At 59.6% G+C, this 25,972-nt stretch overlaps 1 protein-coding gene across 4 annotated transcripts in view; it reads right to left on the bottom strand.

Moving 5' to 3' along the window:
* rtf2 (replication termination factor 2) overlaps window positions 1-10,982 on the bottom strand; it is a 303,881-nt gene extending 292,899 nt beyond the window's left edge. For all 4 annotated transcript variants that reach the window (XM_072514520.1, XM_072514519.1, XM_072514518.1 and 1 more), the window contains exon 1: window positions 10,832-10,982. In XM_072514520.1, coding sequence (XP_072370621.1) covers window positions 10,832-10,900 — 69 coding nt within the window. In that variant the 5' untranslated portion in view covers window positions 10,901-10,982. The remainder of the gene's footprint in view (window positions 1-10,831) is intronic.
* Between the last annotated feature and the right edge of the window lie 14,990 nt (window positions 10,983-25,972).

A 25,972-nucleotide genomic window follows, 5' to 3' on the forward strand; every position in this document is an offset into this window, starting at 1 on the left:
GTGTGCTAAACCAGCCCCTAGTTCACTGTGAGGGGGACGATCGATGGGTTCCATTGTAGATGGCGGGCGATAATATTGCACTTTAAGGATCTGGTCACTGTTAGCTGTTGGGGGGGTAGTAGAAGGGGAGGTGTTTTATGTTCCTTTTTTTCTTTAGGGGGGGTGTTTTTATAGTTGTTGGTGCGGGCCTTTTTCTATCATTGGCACATGTTTTATTGTTGTTTTTATTTGTATAAAATGTTGAAAGCTCAATAAAAATACCTTTTTAAAAAAAGAGACACCATGTTTGTAGTGATATAACAGGATGGTTTTGGAAGCTGCTGAAGGTTTTCTTCAGGTGGGTGACTTAACTATGGTTTATTTAAAAGAGCTTCACAATGACACCCTAGTCAAACTGGTAGGTGAATTAAAAATGGATGTACCAGTTAGAGCTAGAAAGGCGGAGAAAATTGAAGCAATTGCTCAACATTTAAACCCTCATCTTGGGTCATGGCAACAATCAGTAGAATTGGTTAAAATCCATGTAGCCATGTAAAATGGCCACCTGCAAAGGACCATGGGAATTGTGGTCAATTTGGGACACAGACAGGTACAGAGCCTCTGTGTAAGAAACCAGACTTGTATCCATGAAGCGTCGATCACCATTTCCCCCAGGACAATAGAGTTTGAATCAAGGAGTTACAACAGTAGCAGACTAACCGGCACCACCGCCCCCCCCCCCCCCCTTATTTGGAAAGGCCTACGTTCCTGGGACAATGATAGCTAGGACCCGCCCAGCTATTGAGGTATCCACCCCCTAATTGGCTGAGATCGATGAGGGTGATCGAGAACCTTATTGATCCATTGGACCCGGAGTAAGGACCGCACTAGAGATTTGTCTCTTTTGGGACCGGCCTGTGTGCGACCAACTGCAGCACAACAACCAAGTTCAAGGATCCGCGACCATTCCTGAGGAAAAGCCCAGCTGAGATGAACCCAACCACTTCCAAACCGACCACGTGGACCCGGATAAAGGCCTCATGTCGCACAGTGCCAGTCACTCGGTTAAGTAAAGGTCATCTTAGTCGTTAGGTGCAGTTTAGTACGGAGCAGCGTGCGTTATTGCATAGAGATACAAGTCTTGAGTTATTAATAAACTGTGTTTTTGAACTAACATATTGGTTGTGTGGTCATTTGGTCAATATAAGAAACAGCTTGTGGTTCACCCCAAAGTAAAGAAGGCAACACACAGCTACAAATGAAACAGTTAGAAATACAGCAAAAAGGTGAAGAAATGGAGCTGAGGCAGAAAGAAAAAGAAATGCAGATGAAACAAAAAGCAAGCGAGAAAAAAATGAGTAGAGAGACGAAATAAAGAGAGGGAAACCGAGAGAGAGGATAAAGAAGAGAGAGACTTTCAGCTAACGGCACAACAAATGAGTGGGAAGCTGAAAGTAGAGGGGTGCTTAATCCTAGAATGGAACACAGTGGCGATATGTTTAAATTTGTACAGGCTCTCCCAAAATCCGATGAGAAGGAAGTAGAAACGTATTTTAGGGTTTTTGAGAAAATAGCAACCCAAATGGAATGGCCATGAGAAAAGTGGACATTACCCATGTAGAGTAAATTGATAGGGTGGGCACAGGAGGTTTATGCTTCCTATCAGAGCAAGAGTCTAAGGAGGAGACAGAAAAAAAGGCTATTCTGAATTCACATGAATTGGTTCCTGAAGCTTTTAGGCAGATGTTTCAGAATTTGACGAGACAGCCACGATAAACTAATGCAGAATTCAAAAGGGTTAATTAAGCTGAACCATTTTACATAGAATGTACAGTGCAGGAGGCCATTCGGCCCATCGTGTCTGCACCGGCTCTTGGAAAGAGCACCCTACCCAAGGTCAACACCTCCACCCTATCCCCATAACCCAGTAACCCCACCCAACACTAAGGGCAATTTTGGACACTAAGGGCAATTTATCATGGCCAATCCATCTAACCTGCACATCTTTGGACTGTGGGAGGAAACCGGAGCACCCGGAGGAAACCCACGCACACATGGGGAGAATGTGCAGACTCCGCACAGACAGTGACCCAAGCCGGGAATCGAACCTGGGACCCTGGAGCTGTGAAGCAATTGTGCTGTCCACAATGCTACCGTGTTGCCCCAATGGCGGGTACAAACATTGGGAGTTGAAACTACCTATGGAGGCTCTGAGAGATGTTCTTCTCTGAGGAATTTAAGAATTCCCTAGGTTCGAAAATAAGAACCCTTGTTGAAGACCAGAGGTTGAAAACTGCCAGGCAGGCAGCAGTTATGGCTGACGATTGAGAGCTAATCCATATATTTAAGCCTTTTTCATCACCCCCATTATTTTGAAAAGTATAGGAAGTGGGAGAGTGAAAGGAAGGCAGGTAGACAAGGTAAGAGAATGGTGGCTGGGAAGATAATGAGGATGGAAGTGAGATTTGGAAGCCTAGGTGTTACCATTGTAACAAGGTTGCAAGGAAAATTGATGGGACTTGTGGCGGGTTCATAAGGAAGATTCTGAAAAGGCAAAAGTGGAGAATACTACAGGGCAGACTGTAGCGCTAGCTGTACTTGGGAGACCGGAGGTAAACGCTGTTGTGGGAGATGTGCGCCAGGGTCCCGGTTGGGTCACTGTCTGTGCGAAGTCTGCGCGTTCTTCCCCCGTCTGCGTGTGTTTCCTCAGAGTGCTCCGGTTTCCCCCCCCACAAGTCCCAAAAGACGTGCTTGTGAGATGAATTGGACATTCTGAATTCTCCCTGAGTGTACCCAAACAGACGCCGGAGTGTGGCGACTAGGCGATTTTCATAGTAACTTCATTGCAGTGTTAATGTAAGCCTACTTGTGACAATAGAGATTATTTTTTTAAAAGATAGTGTCTGTTGTGGACCAGTTGTGACGGTATGTGAATTGCAATGGATCAAGGCATTCTGGGACTATGGAGCTGATGTATCTCATGACCAACCTCTCGAAGCACTTCATAATGATCAATGTCAAAGTTACTGGACAGGACTTCCGGTTGCGGCGATGCCCTGCTAGCCGCACGTTTCGGCGGCTCCAGCTCCGATGGACCTTCGGGCTCTTTTAAGAGCCCCAACGTGAAATTTTTGGGCGACGCAACCCGGTGTGGGGTGAGTGAATAGGGAGTCCCCCCCCCCAACGAAAGAGGAAAATATCGGCGGCGGCGGCTGCAGCGCGAAGAATCGTCGACGAAAGGGACAGAAAGGGAGAAGACACAAGATGGCGGCGGAGAAAGCCCAGGCGACATGGGGGCCCGAGCAAGACGAATTTCTGAGACGGTGTGTGGAGCTACTAAAGAGGGAGGTGCTGACCCCGATGCTACAGGCAATTGAGGGGCTCAAGGAGGCACAAAGGACCCAGGAGACAGAGCTCCGCGTGGTGGAGCAGAAGGTGATGGATAATGAGGACGAGATCCTGGGCCTGGCGGTCAAAACACAGACGCACGAGGCACTCCATAAAAAGTGTATTGAAAGGATTGAGGCCCTAGAAAACAGAGCGCGAAGGAAGAACCTTCGGATACTGGGTCTCCCTGAGTGAGTGGAAGGAGCTTATGTAAATACGATGCTAAACTCATTGATGGGAGCTGAGGCCCCTGCGGGCCCCTTGGAGGTGGAGTGGGCACATCGGATCCCGGCGAGAAGACCAAAAGCGGGAGAACCACCCAGGGCGATAATCGTGCGATTTCACCGCCTTAAAGATAGAGAAGAGGTCCTGAGGTAGGCTAAAAAGGTGCGGAGTAGCAGATGGGAGAATGCAGTGGTACGGGTGTACCAGGATTGGAGTGCGGAGGTGGCGAGAAGGAGGGCGAGTTTTAACCGAGCCAAGGAGGTGTTACACAAAAAGGTGAAGTTCGGGATGCTGCAGCCGGCACGACTATGGGTCACGTACCAGGAGAGACACCATTATTTCGATACGGCGGAAGAAGCATGGACCTTTATTAAAGAGGAGAAATTGGATCGGAACTTAGGGACTGATACTGTAGGGAATGTTATTGTTATTGTTGACGTAAATAGAGAAGTAAATTGGGATGGGGGGAGACACTAGGAAATGTGGGCGCCGGTGAGGGGGGGAAAGAAGGGACATAGGCGGAGAATGAGGAATGGGAGGGGGAGAGGAAAGGGAGCTGCGCCACAAGAGGCGAGTCAGATAAAGGGATGTTCCCGCGCCAGAAAGATTATGGCGGGAAGACAGGCGCAAGGCGGATGGGAGTTCCCCACACGGGGGGGGGGGGTCAAGGAATGAGCAGGAGTAGCCGGGGTCAGTTGAAGTTAGCTGACTTGCGGAAGTAATATGGGGGAGCAATCACGCTAGAAAGGGATCTAGCGGGGCGGGGGGGTGGGGACAACTGGGTTGCTGCTGCGGAAATCACAAAGGAAATGGCTAAAGAGTGGGTGGACGGGGATGGAATGCGACGCCTGGGGAGCGAGTGGGAGCGCGGAGGCAGGATATGGGACTGGCCTAGAGAAGGTGATGGCTAGTCGACACGGGAGGGGGGCAGGTAGCCCCCGAGTGAGGCTGATCACGTGGAACGTGAGAGGCCTGAACGGACCGATTAAAAGGGCCCGAGTGCTCGCGCACTTGAAAGGACTAAGGGCAGACGTGGCTATGCTCCAAGAGACGCACCTGAAGGTGGCGGACCAAGTTAGGTTAAGGAAAGGATGGGTGGGACAGGTGTTCCACTCAGGACTAGATGCAAAGAATAGAGGGGTGGCCATATTGGTGGGGAAACGGGTAGCATTTGAAGCAAAGAACATCGTAGCAGATAGCGGAGGAAGATATGTAATGGTGAGTGGCAGGCTGGAGGGAACGGAGGTCGTGTTGGTTAATGTATATGCCCCGAATTGGGACGATGCGGGATTTATGAGACAGATGCTGGGTCGTATACCGGACCTGGAGGTAGGAAACTTGATATTGGGAGGGGACTTCAACACCGTGCTGGACCCAGGGCTAGATAGATCCAGATCAAAGACCGGAAGAAGGCCGGCAGCGGCCAAGGTGCTCAAGGGGTTTATGGACCAAATGGGGGGAGTGGATCCATGGCGATTTCTTAGACCGAGGGCCAGGGAGTTCTCCTTCTTCTCCCATGTCCATAAAGTGTACTCCCGGATAGATTTTTTTGTTCTGGGAAGGTCGTTGATCTCAAGGGTGGAAGAAGCTGAGTATTCAGCCATAGCGGTTTCGGACCATGCCCCACACTGGGTGGACCTGGAACTAGGAGAGGAAAGGGAGCAGAGAGCACTCTGGCGATTAGATGTGGGATTGATGGCGGACGAGGGAGTGTGTGGAAGAGTGCGGGGGTGTATTGAGAGATACCTGGAGGTCAATGACGACGGGGAGGTCAGTATGGGAGTGGTATGGGAAGCACTAAAAGCAGTGGTCAGAGAGCTGATCTCCATTAGGGCCCACAAAGGGAAAACAGAGGCCAAGGAAAGGGAAAGATTACTGGGGGAGATTTTAAGGGTGGATAGGGAATTTGCAGAGACCCCGGAGGAGGGACTGTACAGGGAGAGGAGACGACTCCAGACGGAGTTTGACCTCCTGACCACCAGAAAGGCGGAGGTGCTGTGGAGGAAGGCACAGGGGAGGAGGTATGAATATGGGGAAAAGGCTAGTCGCCTGCTGGCTCATCAGTTGCGAAAGAGGACAGCGGCGAGGGAGATAGGGGGAATTAGAGACGAAAAGGGAGCCACGGTGCGAAGAGCAGGGAAGATAAACGAGGTGTTCAAGACCTTTTATGAGGGACTGTATCGGTCCCAACCCCCAGAGGGAGAGGAGGGGATGCGGCAGTTCCTGGATCAATTGAGGTTCCCGAGGGTGGAGGAGCAGGAGGTGGAAGGCCTGGGGGCACCGATTGGGGTGGACGAGGTTATTAAGGGGTTGGGGAACATGCAAGCAGGGAAGGCTCCGGGACCAGACGGGTTCCCGGTGGAATTTTATAGAAAATACGTGGACTTGTTGGCCCCGTTGTTGGTGAGGACGTTCAATGAGGCCAGGGAAGGAGGGACTTTACCCCCGACAATGTCGGAGGCGACGATATCGCTAATTCTGAAGAGGGATAAAGATCCGTTGCAGTGCAGGACCTATAGACCTATTTCGTTATTGAATGTGGACGCCAAATTGCTGGCATCGAGGATAGAGGACTGTGTCCCGGGGGTGGTGCACGAAGACCAGACAGGGTTCGTAAAGGGGAGACAACTGAATGTCAACGTGCGACGACTATTAGGGGTGATAATGATGCCCCCAGTGGAGGGGGAGGCAGAGATAGTGGCGGCAATGGATGCAGAGAAGGCATTTGATAGGGTGGAGTGGGAGTATTTATGGGAGGTGTAAAGGAGGTTTGGGTTCGGGAACGGGTTTATTAGCTGGGTCAAACTTCTTTATGGGGGCCCCAACGGCAAGTGTAGTCACGGGTCGGCAAAGATCGGAGTATTTCCGATTATATAGGGGAACAAGACAGGGATGCCCGCTATCTCCACTGTTGTTCGCGTTGGCAATTGAACCTCTGGCCATGGCGTTGAGAGACTCCAGGAAATGGAGAGGGGTGATTAGAGGGGGAGAAGAACACCGAGTCTCGCTATACGCGGATGACCTACTGTTGTATGTGTTGGACCCAGCTGGGGGGGGGATGATAGAGGTTATGCGGATGTTGAGGGAGTTCGGAGATTTCTCGGGATATAGGCTTAACATGGGGAAGAGTGAACTATTCGTGATACACCCAGGGGACCAGAGTAGAGAGATAGAAGGCGAGCCTCTAAGGAAAGTGGAAAGAAACTTCCGATACCTGGGGATTCAGATCGCTAGGAGCTGGGGAACCTTGCACAGACTTAATCTGACACGATTGGTAGAACAAATGGAGGAGGACTTCAAGAGGTGGGACATGCAGCCTCTGTCGTTGGCGGGCAGAGTGCAAGCAATTAAGATGATGGTCCTCCCGAGGTTCTTATTTGTATTTCAATGTCTCCCTATACTAATCACTAAGACCTTTTTTTAAAAAATAGACAGGAGCATCACGAGCTTCGTGTGGGCAGGGAAAGTCCCGAGGGTAAGGAGGGGGTTCCTACAACGTAGCAGGGACAGAGGAGGATTGGTGCTACCGAATATGGGCGACTACTATTGGGCCGCCAATGTGGCAATGATTCGTAAATGGATGATGGAGGGAGAGGGAGCGGCGTGGAAAAGACTGGAGAGAAAGTCCTGTAAAGGGACGAGCTTAGAGGCGCTGGTGACGGCGCCGCTACCGCTCTCACCAAAAAAGTTTACCACGAACCCGGTGGTGGCGGCAACATTGAATATCTGGGGACAATGGAGGCGACAGAGAGGTGTGCGGGGAGCCCTGGTGGGGTCCCCAATCAGGAACAACCATAGGTTTGCCCCAGGAAGAATGGATGGAGGATTTCAGAGCTGGCACCAGTTGAGAATTAGGAGGGTGGGAGATTTATTTATAGATGGGACGTTTGCGAGCTTGGGAGCATTGGAGGAAAAGTATAAGTTGCCCCGGGGAAACTTCCTTAGATATCTGCAGGTGAGGGCGTTCACAAGACAACAGGTGAGGGAATTTCCGCTGCTCCCGGTACAGGGAATTCAGGACAGAGTGCTTTCGGGGGTGTGGGTCGGAGAGGGCAAGGTGTCAGAGATATACCGAGAGATGAGGGAAGAGGGGGAGGAGTTGGTGGGCGAATTAAAAAGAAAGTGGGAAGAAGAGTTAGGGGAGGAGATAGAGGAGGGTATGTGGGCTGATGCCCTAAGCAGGGTGTGGTAGTATGTATTGGGGGTCATGTGGGACTGGAAGCCCTAATGTCATTGGCTGACAGATCCCGGGTCCTGGTTGGCCGTTGACCTCAAGCTCCGCCCTGAAGGCGAAGTATAAGAAGCCGGTGTCTTCCCCCGCAGGCCAGTTTACTATCGAGCTGCTGGGGAACAGACACGCTTAATAAAGCCTCATCGACTTCACTATATTCGTCTCATGGAGTCTTTGTGCGCTACACAGGGTAAATTCCTCTTCCTCGTGCGCTAGGCTTAGCCTGATTCAATTCAAGGTGCTACATAGAGCACACATAACAGGAGCAAGACTGAGCAGGTTCTTTGGAGTGGAGGACAAGTGTGGGAGGTGCGGCGGAAGCCCGGCAAACTACGCACATATGTTTTGGTCGTGCCCGGCACTGGAGGGGTATTGGAAGGGAGTGACGGGAGTGATTTCGAAGGTGGTGAAGGCCCGGGTCAAACCAGGCTGGGGTTGCGGATGAGCCGGGAGTGCAGGAGGCGAAAGAGGCCGACGTTGTGGCCTTTGGGTCCCTAGTAGCCCGGCGTAGGATTCTACTCATGTGGAAGGAGGCGAAACCCCCCGGACTGGAGGCCTGGGTAAACGATATGGCGGGGTTCATAAAACTGGAGCGGATAAAGTTTGCCCTGAGAGGATCGGCTCAAGGGTTCACCAGGCGGTGGCAGCCATTCCTCGACTACCTAGGGGAACGTTAGAGGGAAGACAGATGACCAGCAGCAGCAACCCAGGGGGGGAGGGGGTGGAAGTTTTAGTTTATGTTAAACGATTAGATTACCATGTTGATTCGCCATTTGTTCATTGTTAAACTTTCTTTACTGTTATGTTTGATCTGTAAAGGGAAAAAATTGATCGAAAAAATTTCAATAAAACATATATTTTTTAAAAAGTTAATGGACAGTAGTCGTTGAGGCACATTGCCAACCAGGCATCGGTATGATGCTGGTCTTCTTGAAGCTGGTGGGGACCTCGGAACAGAGTAGGGAGAGGTTGAAGATGTCAGCGAACACACCCTCCAGTTGGTCCGTGCTGGTTCTGAGTGCACGACCAGGGACTCGTCAGGACCTGTTGCTTTCCGAGGATTGACTTTCAAGAAGGCCGATCTGATTTTGGAAGCTGTGACGGTAGGTATGGATGAGTCCGAGACGACTGGGGCAGTTGACAATGATTTGTTGGTTTCCTGCATGAAATGAGCATATAGTGCATTGAGTTCATCAGAGAGGGGTGCATCGCTGCCAGAGGTTCTACTCGGTTTTTCTTTGAAGCGCATTATGTTGTTTAAGCTTTGCCACAACCGACGAGTGTCCGTGTTGTTAGTCTGTGACCCTAGCTTAGTCTGGTATTGTCTCTTAGCATCCTTGATGGCTCTGCAGAGGTTGTTCTTAGATTTCTTGTATATGTCAGGGTCATCTGTCTTGAACGCCTCAGGCCTGACCTTCAGTATTCCCCAATTAAAGCATGGTTTCTGGTTGGAGAACATACATACTACCTTCTTTGGCATGCAATCTTTAACACACTTGATGAAGTCTGTGACAGTGGTGGCATACTCATTTAGGTTGGCTGCTGTGTTCTTGAATATGGACCAATCCACTGACTGCAGGCTCTTCTGTTGCCTCGGACCAGCACTGCATGACCTTCTTAACCGGATGAGCCCTTATCTTGCGTTATAGCCTTTAGTTTAGCACCCTACCAAATATTTGTTGGAAAGATAGTACACTGCACAGACTGAATCCTTCATCTACCCTATTAGTTACTTTTGCAAAAAGTAATAAATTCAAAGAACCACGTTGATTACCTTTGATCAGAGAATGATTTTCTAAGTGCATTGGAAGATTTTCTTCAGAATAGGTTGCAACCTTTTCCCAACAACAGCTTCCAAGTGCATTGGAAGACTTTCTTCAGAATAGATTGCAACCTTTTCCCAACAACAGTCTAGTGGCTTCACACAGTCTGGGCTTCCATCACCATCAACATTGCCACAAAGCTGTGACTCTATATGTCCATGGAAATACCAAATGCAATCTATACCAGTGAAACATGAAAGAGAATACCAAAGATGTTCCACATGTTAGACATCTTTCACCGTCATTGCCAAAGTTAGATCCTGGGAAACACATGGAAGACAACATCACCAATGAATAAGTGCAACATAGAACTGGTCAGAAACATAGAGATGACGGAGACTGGCAGTACACATAATCCACCTACGTCAGAATGTCAGTAGAAGGGAGACTACCAGCTGGAGAAAGAAAATCTGGCAAAGTACATTTAAAGAGCACCTTGAAGAGCAGGTCAGCACTTGGTCTTGAGCAAAGAAATCTGTGATGGACCGGGAATGGGAACAAAGGCTTGCTGCCCATAGTTCCTCCAGTCCTGTGAGGGACAAAGTCGAAGTCAGAAAAATGTCAAGCTAAGTGGCCCAGTTTTCTCTCTCCCTCCTTTCTTGAAAAACAATGTTACACATGATAATTTTGGGAAAACATTATCTGTGCATTCCCCATCTCTCAGCGACCTCTTTGCCTATGCTAGAATATTCCAATTCCCCAATGCCTTACACAGCCGACGCTCAAAACATGAAATACAACTGTGGACTTATAACCAGACTCTGATACCATTCTTTTCCAAAAGAGGTGACAATACCACATATAACAATGTCAACGTTCTTACAACCAGTTAAAATGTGAAAGCAGGAGCAGAGATCACAATCACTGCCACGCAATCTCAAACACCTGGCCCAGCACCAGGGACATCTGGCCATTGGGGAAAAGTTCGAAAACAAACAAGTCTGAATGTTCATGTCCCACTTCCCCACACAACCTTCCTTCAGCTCCAAAACCTCAAGTGTCACTTTAACCGTGAGACTCAACAAGCAGGTAGCACCGGCCCTGGTCGCTCTGCCTACAGGACTATGTCAGCTCTTGCTCCCAACCAAACCACGGCAGCTCCAGCCAGCAAACCGCGCTAGAAGCCTGAGGTGAACAGGCCCAGTCAAACTCTGGCGGCTAGCCTCGGATCATTGTTGTTTCTCACCTGCTCCACCTTCTTGGGCCCTTTCACCAGCTCATGCCTCTTGGGGATGGTGCCTCCATCGCAACCCATGGCGTCCCCGACACAGAATACAACCTGCACTCAACCGCCAAACAACTCGCTCCAGCAATCCCCTCCCGATCACCACGCCCCCTAGAGACGCCCCGCCCCTCGAGACAAACCCCGCCCCTCGAGACAAACCCCGCCCCTCGAGACAAACCCCGCCCCTCGAGACAAACCCCGCCCCTCGAGACAAACCCCGCCCCTCGAGACAAACCCCGCCCCTCGAGACAAACCCCGCCCCTCGAGACAAACCCCGCCCCCCCCGCCCCCGAGAGAAACCCCGCCCCTCACCAAAACCCTGCCCCTGGAAAACCCGCCTCCCGCTCAGACCGCGCCTCCCCGAGACCCGCCTTCCTCCTCAAACCTAGTCTTGTCCCACACGGGCTCCAAACCAGCAGCCAAACTAACCACACGCGGTATTTTATGCTATCGACCGTGGCAATTTTGGAAGCGGGAAGGGCATTTAATCAGCAGGATGGTGGCAGGTCAGTGGGGTATTTCCTGCAGCAGCCACCATAATAATAATCTTTATGATTGTCACAAGTAGGCTTACATTAACACTGAAATAAAGTTACTGTGAAAATCCCCTAGTCGCCGCACTCCGGTGCCTGTTCTAGTGCACTGAGGAAGAATTCAGAATGTCCAAATTACCTAACAGCACATCTTTTGGGACTTGTGGCAGGAAACTGGAGCACCCGGAGGAAACCCACGCAGACACGGGGAGAACGTGCAGACTCCGTACTGGACAGTGACCCAAGCTGGGAATCAAACTCATTGTATGGTGGCAGCGCTGACCGCAAGAGTTGCAGCCTGGGATTGGTTGACAGCACTGAGTGGGCGCAACTTCATGCTCAACATAGTTGCAAGGCTAGGGGTGAACTTGCCATAACAGTTCACTAAACCCAGAAAAGACCCAAGCTCCGTGGTGCTCCTAAGGGCAGGAGCCTGCTGGATGGCAAGTACCTTCTCCACGACCGCGTGCAAACCCTCACGGTCCACTCGGTAGCCCAGATACGCAGCTTTTATGGCATGAAAAACACACTTCACTCTCTGCAGGTGAACGCTAATCTCCGAGAACTGATGGAACACTTCTTCCTAATGATCTAGATGCTCCTCAGTCCCCCCGTGACCAACACGTCATCGAGATATGCAGCCACGCGCAGCAACCCCTGCAAGATGTTTTCCATCATCCTCTGGAATATGGCACAAGCTGACGACACTCCAAAAGGTAGTCGGGTGTATTCATACAGGCCTCCATGCAGGCAAATCATTGAAGGCCAAACTGAGTGACCTGAAAATAGATCCAGCAGGCAGAACATTCGCATTGTGGGATTGCCGGAGGGGATGAATGGCCGCATCCTGACTGAATATATTTGAGGCATGTTTTGCAAGATGGTGAGTGAGGGTGTGTTCACATCACCCCTCAGAGTCAGACCAAGCCCATCGCTCTCTGTGACCGAAGCCTCAATCTGGAAATCCGTCTCATGCAGTCATCATACAATTTCATATCTTCAAAGAAAAAGAACAGGTCCTTCGCTGGGCTAGACAGCAACAGACCAACAGAAAAGGCTCCTGGAGAAGGTGGAGGACCTAGAGAATAGGTCCCGTCGGCAGAACTTGAGAATCATTGGTCTCCTGGAGGGATGCGAAGGAGCGGAAGTAGGGGCATACATAGCAGGCATGTTCGAGAAGTTACTGGGAGATGGGACGTTCTCCCAACCCTTGGAGGTGGACAGGGTTCACAGAGCGCTCGCGAGGAAGCCGTGTGTGAGGGACCCCCCCAAAGGCGATGGTGGTATGATTTCACAGGTACCAGGACAGGGAGTGTATTTTACAGTGGGCCAGGCAGACACGGAGCAGTAAGTGGGAGAACAGCATCCTGCGTATATAACAGGACCTGAGCGCGGACGTGGCCAGGAGAAGAGCAGGGTTCAACCAAATAAAGTTGACCCTTTTCAAGAAGAAGGTGAAGTTTGGACTGCTGTATCCGGCCCTTCTTTGGGTCACTTATGAGGAGCAACATTTCTACTTTGCATCGCCCGAGGAAGCGATGGACTTCGCTAGAAGGAAAGGGCTGGTAGCGGACTGAGGTGTTTGAACTTTGCTGCAGCGTTCATGGTTAAAAAAGTTTTTGGGGGGGACGTTATCTGTAATGTTTTTGTTTTTGGACGTTATCTGTAATGCCTGCTGTGTTGATTTGGGGCCTGCCACAAAGCTGTGTGAGTTAACGTTTGCATTTGCACTGATGGGGGATGGAGGTGTGAATCTTAAGATTTTTAATTTTCTTTGTGTTTCTTTCGGGAAATTAGGTTGGGATTGCTTGCTTTTGCATATGTGTGTCCGAGCAGGTGGGGAGGGGGGGGGGGGGGGGGAACGTTGGGTGGGAAAATGTCTGGCACCATGGCACCAAGCTAGCTGGGCGGGCTGAGCGGAAGCGCAGTGGGGGGGTGAGCAGATGTTATGCTTGTTGAAGGGGGTGGTTTGCATAGTGCTGTTACTGGGCGGGGGGGGGGGGGGGGGTAAACTGTTCTGCTGATGGGGGAGGGACTTTTACTGGGGCACAAGAGGGAGGTCGGGGGCAGAGGCTGTCTGGGGGCGGGCCTGCAGATGCGTGGGCCGCGAGCTGGAGACTGGCCCAAGAAAGGTGATGGCTGATCGGCGGGGGGGGGGGGGGGGGGGGCGATAAGCCCCCCAACCAGGCTGATCACATGGAATGTAAGGGGGCTAAATGGGCCGGTTAAGAGGGCACCGGTGTTTGTGCATTTGAGGGGACTGAAGGCGGACGTGGCAATGTTGCAGGTGACGCACCTTAGAGTAACTGACCAGCGCAGATTAAAGAAGGGATGGGTCGGACAGGTTTTCCACTCGGAACTCGACTCCAAGACTAGAGGGGTCGTGATCCTGATTAACAAGCGAGTGTCTTTCAAGGCAGGAATAATAGTTACGGATGTGGGAGGCCCTTACATCATGGTTAGTGGGAAGCTGGAAGGGCTGCCGGTGGTGCTCGTGAATGTGTTCGCGCCAAATTAGGATGATGCGGTGTTCAAAAGGAGGATGTTGGGGAAAATCTCGGACCTGAATTCGCATAAGTTGGTCATGGGAGGGTACTTCAACATAGTCATTGACCCAGGGTTAGACTGGTCGAGCTCAAGGACAGGCAGGGTGCCAGCAATGGCAAAAGAGCTAAAGGGGTTTATGGAGCAGATGGGGGGGTGGACCCATGGAGATTTGGGTGGCCGCGAGTGAAGGAGTTCTCCTTCTACTCACACGTGCATAAAGTGTACTCCCGGATTGACTTTTTTTATCTTGAACAGGGCTTTACTGATGGGGGTAGTGGACACTGAGTATTCAGCGATCATGATCTCGGATCATGCCCTGCACTGGGTTGACCTACAGGTGAGCAAAGAGGGTGATCGACGCCCACACTGGAGATTGGATGTCGGACTTTTAGCAGATGAGGAGGTGTGTGGGCAGGTGAGGAAATGTATCCAGAACTATCTGGAAGTTAATGATATAGGGGAAGTCTCGGCTGCAATGGTCTGCGAGACGCTGAAAGCGGTGGTTAGAGGGGAGCTGATTTCGATGCGGGCCCACAGGGGGAAGGTAGAGCAGAGACAGACCGACTGATATATGAAATACTACAGGTCGACAGGAGCTATACGGAGACCCCAGATGGGGGGCTTTTAAGGGAACGACAGAGGCTACAGGCGGAGTTTGGCTTGTTAACTACAGGGAAGGCAGTGGAGCAGCTGAGGAGGGCGAGAGGGGAGATTTATGAATCTGGAGAGAAGGCCAGCAGAATGCTTGCTCAGCAGCTCAGAAAGAGGGAGGCAGCCAGGGAGATCGAGTAAATAAGGGACAGGGATGGGAACCTGGTCGGAGATTCCACAGGGGTTAATAAGGCGTTTAAGGAGTTTTACAACAGGCTGTATGAGTCGGAACCCTCAGCTGGGCCGGAGGGGATGAGGCAATTCTTAGGGGGGCTGGGGTTCCCGACTGTGGAGGAAGGGCTGGGAGAAGGGCTTGGGGCCCCGATCAGGATGGAAGAAATAGCAGAAGGGCTGAAGGCCATGCAGTCGGGTAAAGCCCGGGACCGGACGGGTACCCAGTGGAGTTTTGTAAAATGTTCTCTGGGATGCTGGGGTTGCTGCTGATGAGGACATTTAATGAGGCAAGGGAGAGAGGGAGGCTTCCCCCGACGATGTCACAGGTCACGATCTCATTGATCCTGAAGCGGGATAAGGACCCGGAGCTATGCGGCTCAAACAGACCGATCTCCCTACTAAATGTAGATGCCAAACTGTTGGCCAAAATATTGTCCTCTGGGATTGAAGACTGCGTTCCGGACGTGATTTGGGAGGACCAGATGGGATTCATTAAGGGTAGGCAGTTGGCGGCCAACGTACGAAGGTTGCTGAATGTGACCATGATGCCCCCAGAGGGTAGAGACATAGAGGTAGTGGTCGCAATGTACGCAGAGAAGGCATTTGATCAGGTGGAATGGGCTTATCTGTGGCAGGTACTGGGGCGGTTTGGATTTGGACGAGGTTTCATCGACTGGGTTAGACTGCTGTATCAGGCTCCTGTGCCGAGTGTACGGATGAACAGGTTGACACCGGGATATTTCAGGCTGCACCGGGGGACGAGGCAGGGATGTCCCCTCTCCCCACTGCTGTTTGCATTGGCCATAGAACCGCTGGCAATTGCGTTGAGAGCCTCAAGGGGCTGGTCCGGGGAGGGGTGGAACACAGAGTCTCGCTATACGCAGACGACCTGCTCCTATATGTTTTGGACCCAGTAGAAGGGATGGAAGAAATTATGAGGATTCTGGGGGAATTTGGCCGGTTTTCGGGTTATATATTAAACATGGGGAAAAGTGAGATGTTCGCGATCCAGGCAAGGGGGCAGGAGAGGCGATTGGGGGAGCTGCCATTTAGAGTGATCGGGGAAGCTTTCGGTACCTAGGCATCCAGGAGGCGCGGGAATGGGAACGGCTATACAAGTTAAATCTGGCCCGTCTAGTAGACCAAATGAAGGAAGATTTCCAACGGTGGGACATGCTCCCGCTATCACTGGCTGGGCGGGTACAGACAGTGAAAATGACGGTCCTCCCGAGATTCCTGTTTGTGTTTCAGTGTCTCCCCATCTTTATTTCACGGTCCTTCTTTAAACGGGTCAATAAGGTGATCTCTGGCTTTGTATGGGCGGGTAAGACCCAGCGAGTAAAAAAGGGGATGCTGGAGTGCAGCCGAGGGGAGGGCGGGCTGGCGCTGCTGAACCTTAGTAATTATTATTGGGCGGCAAATATAGCCATGAATAGGAAGTGGGTGAGGGGGGGTGGGTCGGTGTGGGAGCGAGTAAAGTCGGCATCATGCAAGGACACGAGTTTGGGGGCATTGGTAACGGCACCTCTGCCGTTCCCGCCGGCACGGTACTCCACCAGCCCCGTGGTGGCGGCGGTCCTGAGAGTCTGGGGGCAATGGAGGAAACATGTGGGAGCAGAGGGAGCATCTGTCTGGTCTCCAATCTGCAATAATCTCCGGTTTGCCCCAGGGAGGCTGGATGGAGGGCTCTGGAGATGGCAGAGAGCAGGGATCGAGAGGATGGGGGATATGTTTATAGAGGGGAGCTTTCCCAGCCTTAGGGAGTTGGAGGAGAAATTTGAATTGACGGGTGGAAATGAATTTAGGTACCTGCAGCGTGGGACTTACTACGTAGGCGGGTCTCAACCGTCCCGCGCCTACCACTAAGGGGGATACACGACAGGGTAGTTTCCAGAGTATGGGTGGGAGAAGGGAGGGTTTCGAACATTTACAAGGAGTTCTTGGGGTCAGAGGAAACGCAGACTGGGGAGTTGAAACACAAATGGGAAGAGGAGTTAGGAGGAGAGATAGAGGATGGTCTCTGGGCGGACGCGTTGAGTAGAGTCAACGCGTCCACAACATGTGCCAGGCTCAGCCTGATACAGTTTAAGGTCGTTCACCAGGCTCACATGACAGTGGCCCGGATGAGCAGATTCTTTGGGGTAGAAGATAGGTGCACAAGGTGTGTGGGAGGACCAGCGAACCATGTCCATATGTTCTGGGCATGCCCGAAGGTTAGGGAATTCTGACAGGGGTTTGCGGATGTCATGTCCAAGGTGTTAAAAACAAGGATGGCACCGAGTCCAGGGATGGCGATTTTCAGTGTCGGAGGATCCGGGAGTCCAGGATGAGAAAGAGGCAGACGTTTTGGCCTTTGTCTCCCTGATAACCTGGAGACGGATACCATTAGCTTGGAGCGACTCAAAGCCCCTGAAGTCGGAGACCTGGATAACTGACATGGCTAGCTTTCTCTGTCTGGAGAAAATCAAGTTCGTCCGGAGGTGGCAGCCGTTCGTCGACTTCTTTGGGGAAAATTAACCGTCAGCAGAAGGGGGGGTGGTTGGGGTTTTGTTTAGTTTAGAGTAGAGTGTTAGAAAAGGTGGGACCTGTGAGGGAGGAAGACAGCTTTTGCACTATGTTTATATTTGTATGTACACTGTTCTGTTATTGTTATAAAACCATAAATACCTCAATAAAATGTGGATTAAAAAAATAATAATCTCAGAGCGGATCTACAAAGGTGGAACAACTTCCCTCTGTCTCTGGCGGGTAGGAACCAAATGTTCAAAATGAATGTACGTCCTACGTTTTTCTTTTGCTTTCAATGTATCCCTATTTTTCTCCCCAAAATCCTTTATTAAGGTTAACAAATTGATTTTTACTTTGATTTGTTCGGGTACGAGTCCCAGAATCCACAGTGTTCTGCTGCAGAGAGACAGGCAGGCGGGAGGCTTGGCTCTGCCAAAGGTTTTGTTTTACTATTGGACTAACATCCAAAAAGGTTTTGCAGTGGATTATTGACCTCGACTTGATTTGGGGCAAAATGGAGGCTCGCTCGTGCACTATCTCTACTCTTCATACCATAATTACTGTATCACTATCCTTCTCTCCTGCTAATTCTTCATGCCATAATTACTGCAGCACTTTCCTACTCTCCTACTAATTTCCCTCCATTTCAGTGGTGGTCTCCTCCCTCAGGATTTGGAAACAGTTTCAGCAGCACTTTAAGCCTTTTCCCGGTCTTCTTTAGCCCCTATTTGTAATAATCACCTCTTCTTACCTTCTGGTTTGGACCCCTCATTTAAATCTTGAAAAGCAAAAGGACTTGTATACTTTAGGGACCTATTTGTAGAGGGTAGATTTGCCAGTTTTAGAGAGCTGGCTGACAAATTTCAGTCGCCCAGTTCCAGCCTCTTTCATTGTTTTCAGATTTGTGACTTTTCTCGTGAAGTTTTTCCTTCCTTTCCTTTGGCCCCAACCTCCTTCTTGCTGAAGAAGGTTTTAGCCTAGGCTCAACCTGGTGAGGGGTACATTTCAGACCTATATGACTATATTCTCTTGTCAAATCCTGCCCCATTGGTGGGATGAGAGCGAGATGGGAGAGGGTGCCAGGTCCTATGCTCACTGATGAGGCTTGGAGAGAAGTCCTCTACAGGGTCAATGCCACATCCTCTAGTGTCCTGTTGAGTACAGTTCAAAATAATACATGAGACACACTTGACCAAGGAAAGGATGAGTGGGTTTTTCCCAATCATGGAGGACAAGTGTGATCGTTGCTTGCTTTCCCCAACTAACCACACACATGTTTAGGTTCTGCCCCAAACTTCACAGCTTCTGGTTTCCTGGAGGGAGTTGGAGGGGGGAGGGAGGGAGTGGGAGGGGGGAGGGAGGGAGTGGGGGGGGGAGGGAGGGAGTGGGGGGGGAGGGAGGGAGTGGGGGGGGAGGGAGGGAGTGGGGGGGAGGGAGGGAGTGGGGGGGGAGGGGAGGGAGTGGGGAGGGAGGGAGGGAGGGGGAGGGAGGGGAGGGGGAGGGAGGGGGGAGGGAGGGAGGGGGGAGGGAGGGAGGGAGGGAGGGAGGAGGGAGGGAGGGAGGGAGGGAGGGGGAGGGGGAGGGAGGGGGAGGAGGGGCGAGGAGGGGGGAGGGAGGGGGAGGGAGGGGGAGGGGGGGCGAGGAGGGGGGAGGGGGGGCGAGGAGGGGGGAGGGGGGGCGAGGGGGGGGCGAGGGGAGGGGGGCGAGGGGAGGGGGCGAGGGGAGGGGGGCGAGGGGAGGGGGGGCGAGGGGAGGGGGGGCGAGGGGAGGGGGGGCGAGGGGAGGGGGGCGAGGGGAGGGGGGTGAGGGAGGGGGCGGGGGGCGAGGGGAGGGGGGGGGGGGCGGGGGGGGGGGGCGAGGGGAGGGGGGGGGGCGGGGGAGGGGGCGGGGGGCGAGGGGAGGGGGGCGGGGGGGCGAGGGGAGGGGGGCGGGGGGGCGAGGGGAGGGGGGCGGGGGGGCGAGGGGAGGGGGGCGGGGGGGCGAGGGGGCGGGGGGGCGAGGGGAGGGGGGCGGGGGGGCGAGGGGAGGGGGCGGGGGGGCGAGGGGGCGAGGGGAGGGGGGGCGAGGGGAGGGGGCGAGGGGAGGGGGGCGAGGGGAGGGGGGGCGAGGGGAGGGGGCGGGGGGGCGAGGGGAGGGGGGCGGGGGGGCGAGGGGAGGGGGCGGGGGGGCGAGGGGAGGGGGCGGGGGGGCGAGGGGAGGGGGCGGGGGGGCGAGGGGAGGGGGCGGGGGGGGCGAGGGGAGGGGGCGGAGGGGAGGGGGCGGAGGGGGCGAGGGGAGGGGGCGGGGGGGGGCGAGGGGAGGGGGCGAGGGGAGGGGGCGGGGGGGGCGAGGGGAGGGGGCGGGGGGGGCGAGGGGAGGGGGGCGGGGGGGGCGAGGGGAGGGGGGGCGAGGGGAGGGGGGGCGGGGGGGGCGAGGGGAGGGGGGGGCGAGGGGAGGGGGTGGGAGGGAGGGGAAGGGGGGGAGGGGGTGGGAGGGAGGGGAAGGGGGGGAGGGGGTGGGAGGGGGGGAGGGGGTGGGAGGGGGGGGGAGGGGGGTGGGAGGGAGGGGGAGGGAGGGGGGGTGGGAGGGAGGGGGAGGGAGGGGGGGTGGAAGGGAGGGGGAGGGGGGGTGGGAGGGAGGGGGAGGGGGGGTGGGAGGGAGGGGGAGGGGGGTGGGAGGGAGGGGGAGGGAGGGGGAGGGGGTGGGAGAGAGGGAGGGAGGGGGAGGGAGAGAGGGAGGGAGGGGGAGGGAGAGGGGGAGGGAGGGAGAGGGGGAGGGAGGGGAGGGAGAGGGAGGGAGAGGGGGAGGGAGAGGGGGGAGAGGGAGAGGGGGGAGGGGGGAGGGGAGGGAGAGGGGGAGGGAGGGGGAGGGAGGGGGAGGGAGGGAGAGGGGGAGGGGGGAGGGAGGGAGAGGGGGAGGGGGAGGGGGAGGGGCAGGGGGGAGGAGGGGGTAGGGGGAGGGGGAGGGGGAGGGGTAGGGGAGAGGGGAGAGGGGGGAGGGGGAGAGGGGGAAGGGGAGGGGGGAAGAGGGAGGGGGAGGGGAGGGGAGGGGGGAGGGGAGGGGGGAGGGGAGGGGAGGGGAGGGGGGAGGGGAGGGGGGAGGGGAGGGGGGAGGGGGGAGGGGAGGGGGAGGGGGAAGGGGGAAGGGAGAGGAGGGGGAGAGGGGGTAGAGGTGGGGAGGGAGAGGGGGTAGAGGTGGGGAGGGGGAGGGGGGAAGGGAGAGGGGGGGTAGAGGGGGTAGAGGGGGAGGGGGGAAGAGGGGGAGGGGGGAAGAGGGGGAGGGGGGAAGAGGGGGAGGGGGGAAGAGGGGGAGGGGGAGGGGGAGGGGGAAGAGGGGGAGGGGGGGAGGGGGGAGGGGGTAGAGGGGGAGGGGAGGGGGTAGAGGGGGAGGGAGTCGGGGGGAGGGAGGGGGGAGGGAGGGAGGGAGTGGGGAGGGGAGGGAGGAGGGAGGGGAGGGGGGAGGGAGGAGGGAGGGGGAGGGAGGAGGGAGGGGAGGGAGGAGGGGAGGGGGGAGGGAGGAGGGGGGGAGGAGGAGGGGGGGAGGGAGGAGGGAGGAGGGGGGAGGGAGGAGGGGGGGAGGGAGGAGGGAGGGGAGGGGGGAGGGAGGAGGGAGGGGAGGGGGGAGGGAGGAGGGAGGGGAGGGGGGAGGGAGGAGGGAGGGGAGGGGGAGGGAGAGTGGGAGGGGGAGAGTGGGAGGGGGAGGTGGGGAGTGGGGAGGGAGGGAGGGAGTGGGGAGGGAGGAGGGAGGGGCGGGAGGAGGGAGGGGAGGAGGGAGGGGACGGGAGGAGGGAGGGGAGGAGGGAGGGGAGGGGAGGAGGGAGGGGTGGAGGGAGAGTGGGAGGGGGAGGTGGGGAGGGGGAGGTGGGGAGGGGGAGGGGGAAGGGAGAGGAGGGGATGAGGGGGGAGAGGAGGGGGAGAGGGGGTAGAGGGGGAGAGGGGGTAGAGGGGGAGGGGGTAGAGGGGGTAGAGGGGGAGGGGGAGGGGGGGAGGGGGGAGGGGGGGGGGGAGGGGGAGGGGAGGGGGGGAGGGGGAGGGGGGGAGGGGAGGGGGGGAGGGAGGGGGAGGGGGAGGGGGGAGGGAGGGGGGGGAGGGAGGGGGGAGGGGGAGGGGGAGGGGGGAGGGGGAGGGGAGGGGGGAGGGGGAGGGGAGGAGGGGGGAGGGGGTGGGGGAGGGGGAGGGGAGGGGGGGGAGGGGGTGGGGGAGGGGGTGGGGGAGGGGGGAGTGGGGGGAGGGGGAGGGAGGAGGGGGGGAGGGGGAGGGGGAGGGGGGAGGGGGGGAGGGAGGTGGGGGGGGAGGGAGGGGGGGGGGAGGGAGGAGGGGGAGGGTGGGGAGGGAGGGGGAGGGGGAGGTGGGGGAGGAGGGGGGGAGGTGGGTGGGGGAGGGGGGAGGGAGGGAGGAGGGAGGGGGGGGGGAGGAGGGAGGGGGAGGGGAGGAGGGGGAGGGGGAGGGAGGGGGGTGAGGGGGAGGGAGGGGGGAGGAGGAGGGAGGGGGGAGAGGAGGAGGGAGGGGGGAGAGGGAGGAGGGAGGGGGGAGAGGGAGGGAGGGGGAGTGGGGTGGGAGGGAGGGGGGAGGGAGGGAGGGGGAGGGGGGGAGGGAGGGAGGGGGGAGGGGGGAGGGGGGAGGGAGGGGGGAGGGGGGGGAGGGAGGGGGAGGGAGGGAGGGGAGGGGGAGGGAGGAGGGGAGGGGGGGGAGGGGGAGGGAGGGGGGGGGGGGAGGGGAGGGGGGAGGGGAGGGGGAGGGGTGGGGAGGGAGGGGGGGGAGGGGGGAGGGGGAGGGGGGAGGGGGGAGGGGGAGGGGGGGAGGGAGGGGGGGAGGGGGGGGAGGGGGGAGGGAGGGGGGAGGGGGGGGAGGGGGGAGGGGAGGGGGGGAGGGGGGGAGGGGGGAGGGGGGAGGGAGGGGGGAGGGGGGGGGAGGGGGGGAGGGGAGGGGGAGGGGGGAGGGGGGGAGGGAGGGGGAGGGGGGAGGGGGGGGAGGGGGAGGGGGGGAGGGGGGAGGGGGTGGGAGGGGGGGAGGAGGGGGGAGGGGGGAGGGGGGAGGGGGAGGGGGGGGAGGGGGGGGGGAGGGGGGAGGGGAGGGAGGGGGGGGGGAGGGGGGGAGGGAGGGGGAGGGGGGGGGAGAGGGAGAGGAGGGGGAGGGGAGGGAGAGGGGGAGGGAGGGGGGAGGGGGAGAGGGGGAGGGGGGAGGGAGGGAGGGGGAGGGGGGAGGGGGAGGGGAGGGGGGAGGGGGAGGAGGGGGTAGGGGGAGGGGGGGAGGGGGAGGGGAGGGGAGAGGGGAGGGGAGAGGGGGAGAGGGGGAGGGGGGAGGGAGGGGAGGGGAGGGGGAGGGGGAGGGGAGGGGGGAGGGGGGAGGGGAGGGGGGAGGGGAGGGGGGGGAGGGAGGGGGAGGGGGGAGTGGGGGAGGGAGAGGGGGAGAGGGTGGGAGGGGGAGGGGGAGGGAGAGGGGGGGTGAGGGGAGGGGGGAGAGGGGGAGGGGGGAGAGGGGGAGGGGGAGAGGGGGAGGGGGGAGAGGGGGAGGGGGGAGGGGGGAGGGGGAGGGGGGAGGGGGAGGGGGAGGGGGAGGGGGGAGGGGGGGAGGGGGGAGGGGGAGGGGGGGAGAGGGGGTGGGGGTGAGGGGGAGGGGGGAGGGGGGAGGGGGAGGGGGAGGGGAGGGGGGAGGGGGGAGGGGGGAGGGGGAGGGGGAGGGGGAGGGGGAGGGGGAGGGGGGGGGTGGGTGGGGGGAGGGAGGGGAGGAGGGGGGTGGGGGTGGGGGTGGGGGAGGGGGGAGGGGGGAGGGGGGGGGGGAGGGGGTGGGGGGAGGGGGAGGGGGGTGGGGGGGAGGGGGGGTGGGGGGAGGGGGGGGGGTGGGGGGAGGGGGGGGGAGGGGGAGGGGAGGGGGGGGGGGGGAGGGGGGAGGGGGTGGGGGGGAGGGGGAGGGGGGAGGGGGGGGTGGGGGGGGGTGGGGAGGGGGGGGGGAGGGGGGAGGGGAGGGAGGGGGGGGAGGGGGAGGTGGGTGGGGGGGAGGGGGGAGGGGGGGGTGGGGGTGGGAGGGGGGAGGGGGGGAGGGGGGAGGAGGGAGGGGGGGGGGAGTGGGTGGGGGAGGGGGGAGGAGGAGGGGGAGGGGGGAGGGTGGGGAGGGGGGGGAGGGAGGAGGGAGGGGGGAGAGGGAGGAGGGGGAGGGGGGAGAGGGAGGGAGTGGGGAGGGGGGAGGGGGAGGAGGGAGGGGGGAGGGAGGGGAGGGGGAGGGGGGAGGAGGGAGGGGGAGGGGGGAGGGGGGAGGGGGAGGGAGGGGGAGGGGGGAGGAGGAGGGGAGGGAGGGGGGGAGGGAGCGGGAGGGAGGGGGGAGGGAGCGGGAGGGAGGGAGGGAGGGGAGGGGAGGGAGGGGAGGGAGGAGGGAGGGGGGAGGGAGGGGGGAGGGGGAGGGAGGGGAGGGGGAGGAGTGGGGGAGGGAGGGGGGAGGGAGGGGGGAAGGGGGGAGGGGGGAGGGGGGAGGGAGGGGGGAGGGGGGGGGAGGGGGGAGGGAGGGGGAGGGAGGGGGAGGGGGGAGGGAGGGGGGGAGGGGAGGGGGAGGGGGAGGGGGGAGGGAGGGGGGGAGGGGGGAGGGGGAGGGGAGGGGGGAGGGGGAGGGGGAGGGGGGAGGGGGGGAGGGGGGAGGGAGGGGGGAGGGGGGAGGGGGGGAGGGGAGGGGGAGGGGGGAGGGGGGGGAGGGGGGGGGAGGGGGAGGGGGGGAGGGAGGGGGGAGGGGGGGGAGGGGGGGGGGAGGGAGGGGGGGAGGGGGGGGAGGGGAGGGAGGGGGGGAGGGGGGGAGGGGTGGGGGAGGGGGGGAGGGGGGAGGGAGGGGGAGGGGGGAGGGGGAGGGGGGGGAGGGGGAGGGAGGGGGAGGGAGGGGGGAGGGGGGGGAGGGGGGAGGAGCGGGGAGGGGGGAGGGAGGGGGGAGGGGGAGGGAGGGGGGAGGGGGGAGGGGAGGGAGGGAGGAGGGGGAGGGAGGGAGGGGAGGGGGAGGGAGGGAGGGAGGGGGAGGGGGAGGGAGGGAGGGAGGGGAGGGGGAGGGAGGGAGGGAGGGAGGGGAGGGGGGAGGGGGAGGGGGGGAGGGGGAGGGGGGAGGGAGGGGGAGGGAGGGGGGAGGGGAGGGAGGGGGGAGGGGGGAGGGAGGGGGGGAGGGGAGGGAGGGGGAGGGAGGGAGGGAGGGGGGAGGGGAGGGAGGGGAGGGGGAGGGAGGAGGGGAGGGGAGGGGGAGGGAGGGGGAGGGGAGAGGGGAGGGGGGAGGGGGGGGGAGGGAGGGAGGGGGGAGGGGAGGGGAGGGGGGGAGGGAGGGAGGAGGGGAGGGGAGGGAGGGAGGGGAGGGAGGGGAGGGGGAGGGAGGGGGGAGGGAGGGGGAGGGGAGGTGGGGAGGGGGAGGTGGGGAGGGGAGGTGGGGAGGGGGAGGAGGGGAGGAGGGGGGAGGAGGGGGAGGAGGGGGAGGGGGGAGGGGAGGGGGAGGGGGGGAGGGGGAGGGGGGGAGGGGGGAGGGGAGGGGGAGGGGGAGGGGGGAGGAGGGGGAGGGGGGAGGGGGGGGAGGGGGGGAGGGGGGAGGGGGGAGGGGGAGGGGGGGAGGGGAGGGGGGGAGGGGGGAGGGGAGGAGGGGGAGGGAGGGGGGGAGGGGGAGGGAGGGGGGAGGGGGAGGGGGAGGGGGAGGGGGGGAGGGAGGAGGGGGAGGGGGGGAGGGGGAGGGGGGAGGTGGGGGAGGGGGGAGGTGGGGAGGGGGGAGGGGGGAGGGGAGGGGAGGGGGGTGAGGGGGGGAGGGGGAGTGGGGGGAGGGAGGGGGGAGGGAGGGGGAGGGGGGAGGGGGGTGGGGGGAGGGGGGGGGGGGAGGGGGGGGGGTGGGGGAGGGGGGGGGTGGGGGGGGGTGGGGGGGAGGGGGGGAGGGGGGGGAGGTGGGGAGGGGGTGGTGGGGGGGAGGGGGGGAGGGGTGGGGGAGGGGGGGGGAGGGGGAGGGGGGGGGGAGGGGGGGGGAGGGGGGGGAGGGGAGGGGGGAGGGGGGGGAGGGGGGGAGGGAGGGGGGAGGGGGGAGGGGGGGGAGGGAGGGGGAGGGGGGAGGGGGGAGGGAGGGGGGGGAGGGGGGGAGGGGGGTGGGGAGGGGGGAGGGGAGGGGGAGGGGGGGGGAGGGGGGGAGGGAGGGGGAGGGGGGAGGGGGGGTGGGGGGGAGGGAGGGGGGGAGGGAGGGGGGGAGGGGGAGGGGGGGGGAGGGAGGGGGGGAGGGGGGGAGGGGGGGAGGGGGGGAGGGGGAGGGGGGTGGGGGGAGGGAGGGGGGAGGGGGGGAGGGAGGGGGGGGAGGGGGAGGGAGGGGGGAGGGGGAGGAGGGAGGGGAGGGAGGGGGGGAGGAGGGGGGAGGGAGGGGGGAGGGGGAGGGGGAGGGGGAGGGGGGAGGGGGGAGGGAGGGAGGGGGAGGGGAGGGGGAGGGGGGGAGGGGAGGGGGAGGGGGGGGAGGGGGAGGGAGGGGGGAGGGGGGGAGGGGGGGAGGGGAGGAGGGGGGAGGGGGAGGGGGAGGGGGAGGGGGGGAGGGGGGAGGGGGGAGGGGGAGGGGGGGAGGGGGGAGGGGGGAGGGGGAGGGGGAGGGGGGAGGGAGGGGGGAGGGGGGGAGGGGAGGGGGAGGGGGGAGGGGGAGGGGGAGGGGGAGGGGAGGGGGGAGGGGGAGGGGGAGGGAGGGGGGAGGGGGGAGGGGGGGGAGGGGGGGGAGGGGGAGGGAGGGGGGAGGGG

The sequence above is a fragment of the Scyliorhinus torazame genome, chromosome 8 (assembly GCF_047496885.1).
Source record: "Scyliorhinus torazame isolate Kashiwa2021f chromosome 8, sScyTor2.1, whole genome shotgun sequence".
Lineage (NCBI taxonomy): Eukaryota > Metazoa > Chordata > Chondrichthyes > Carcharhiniformes > Scyliorhinidae > Scyliorhinus > Scyliorhinus torazame.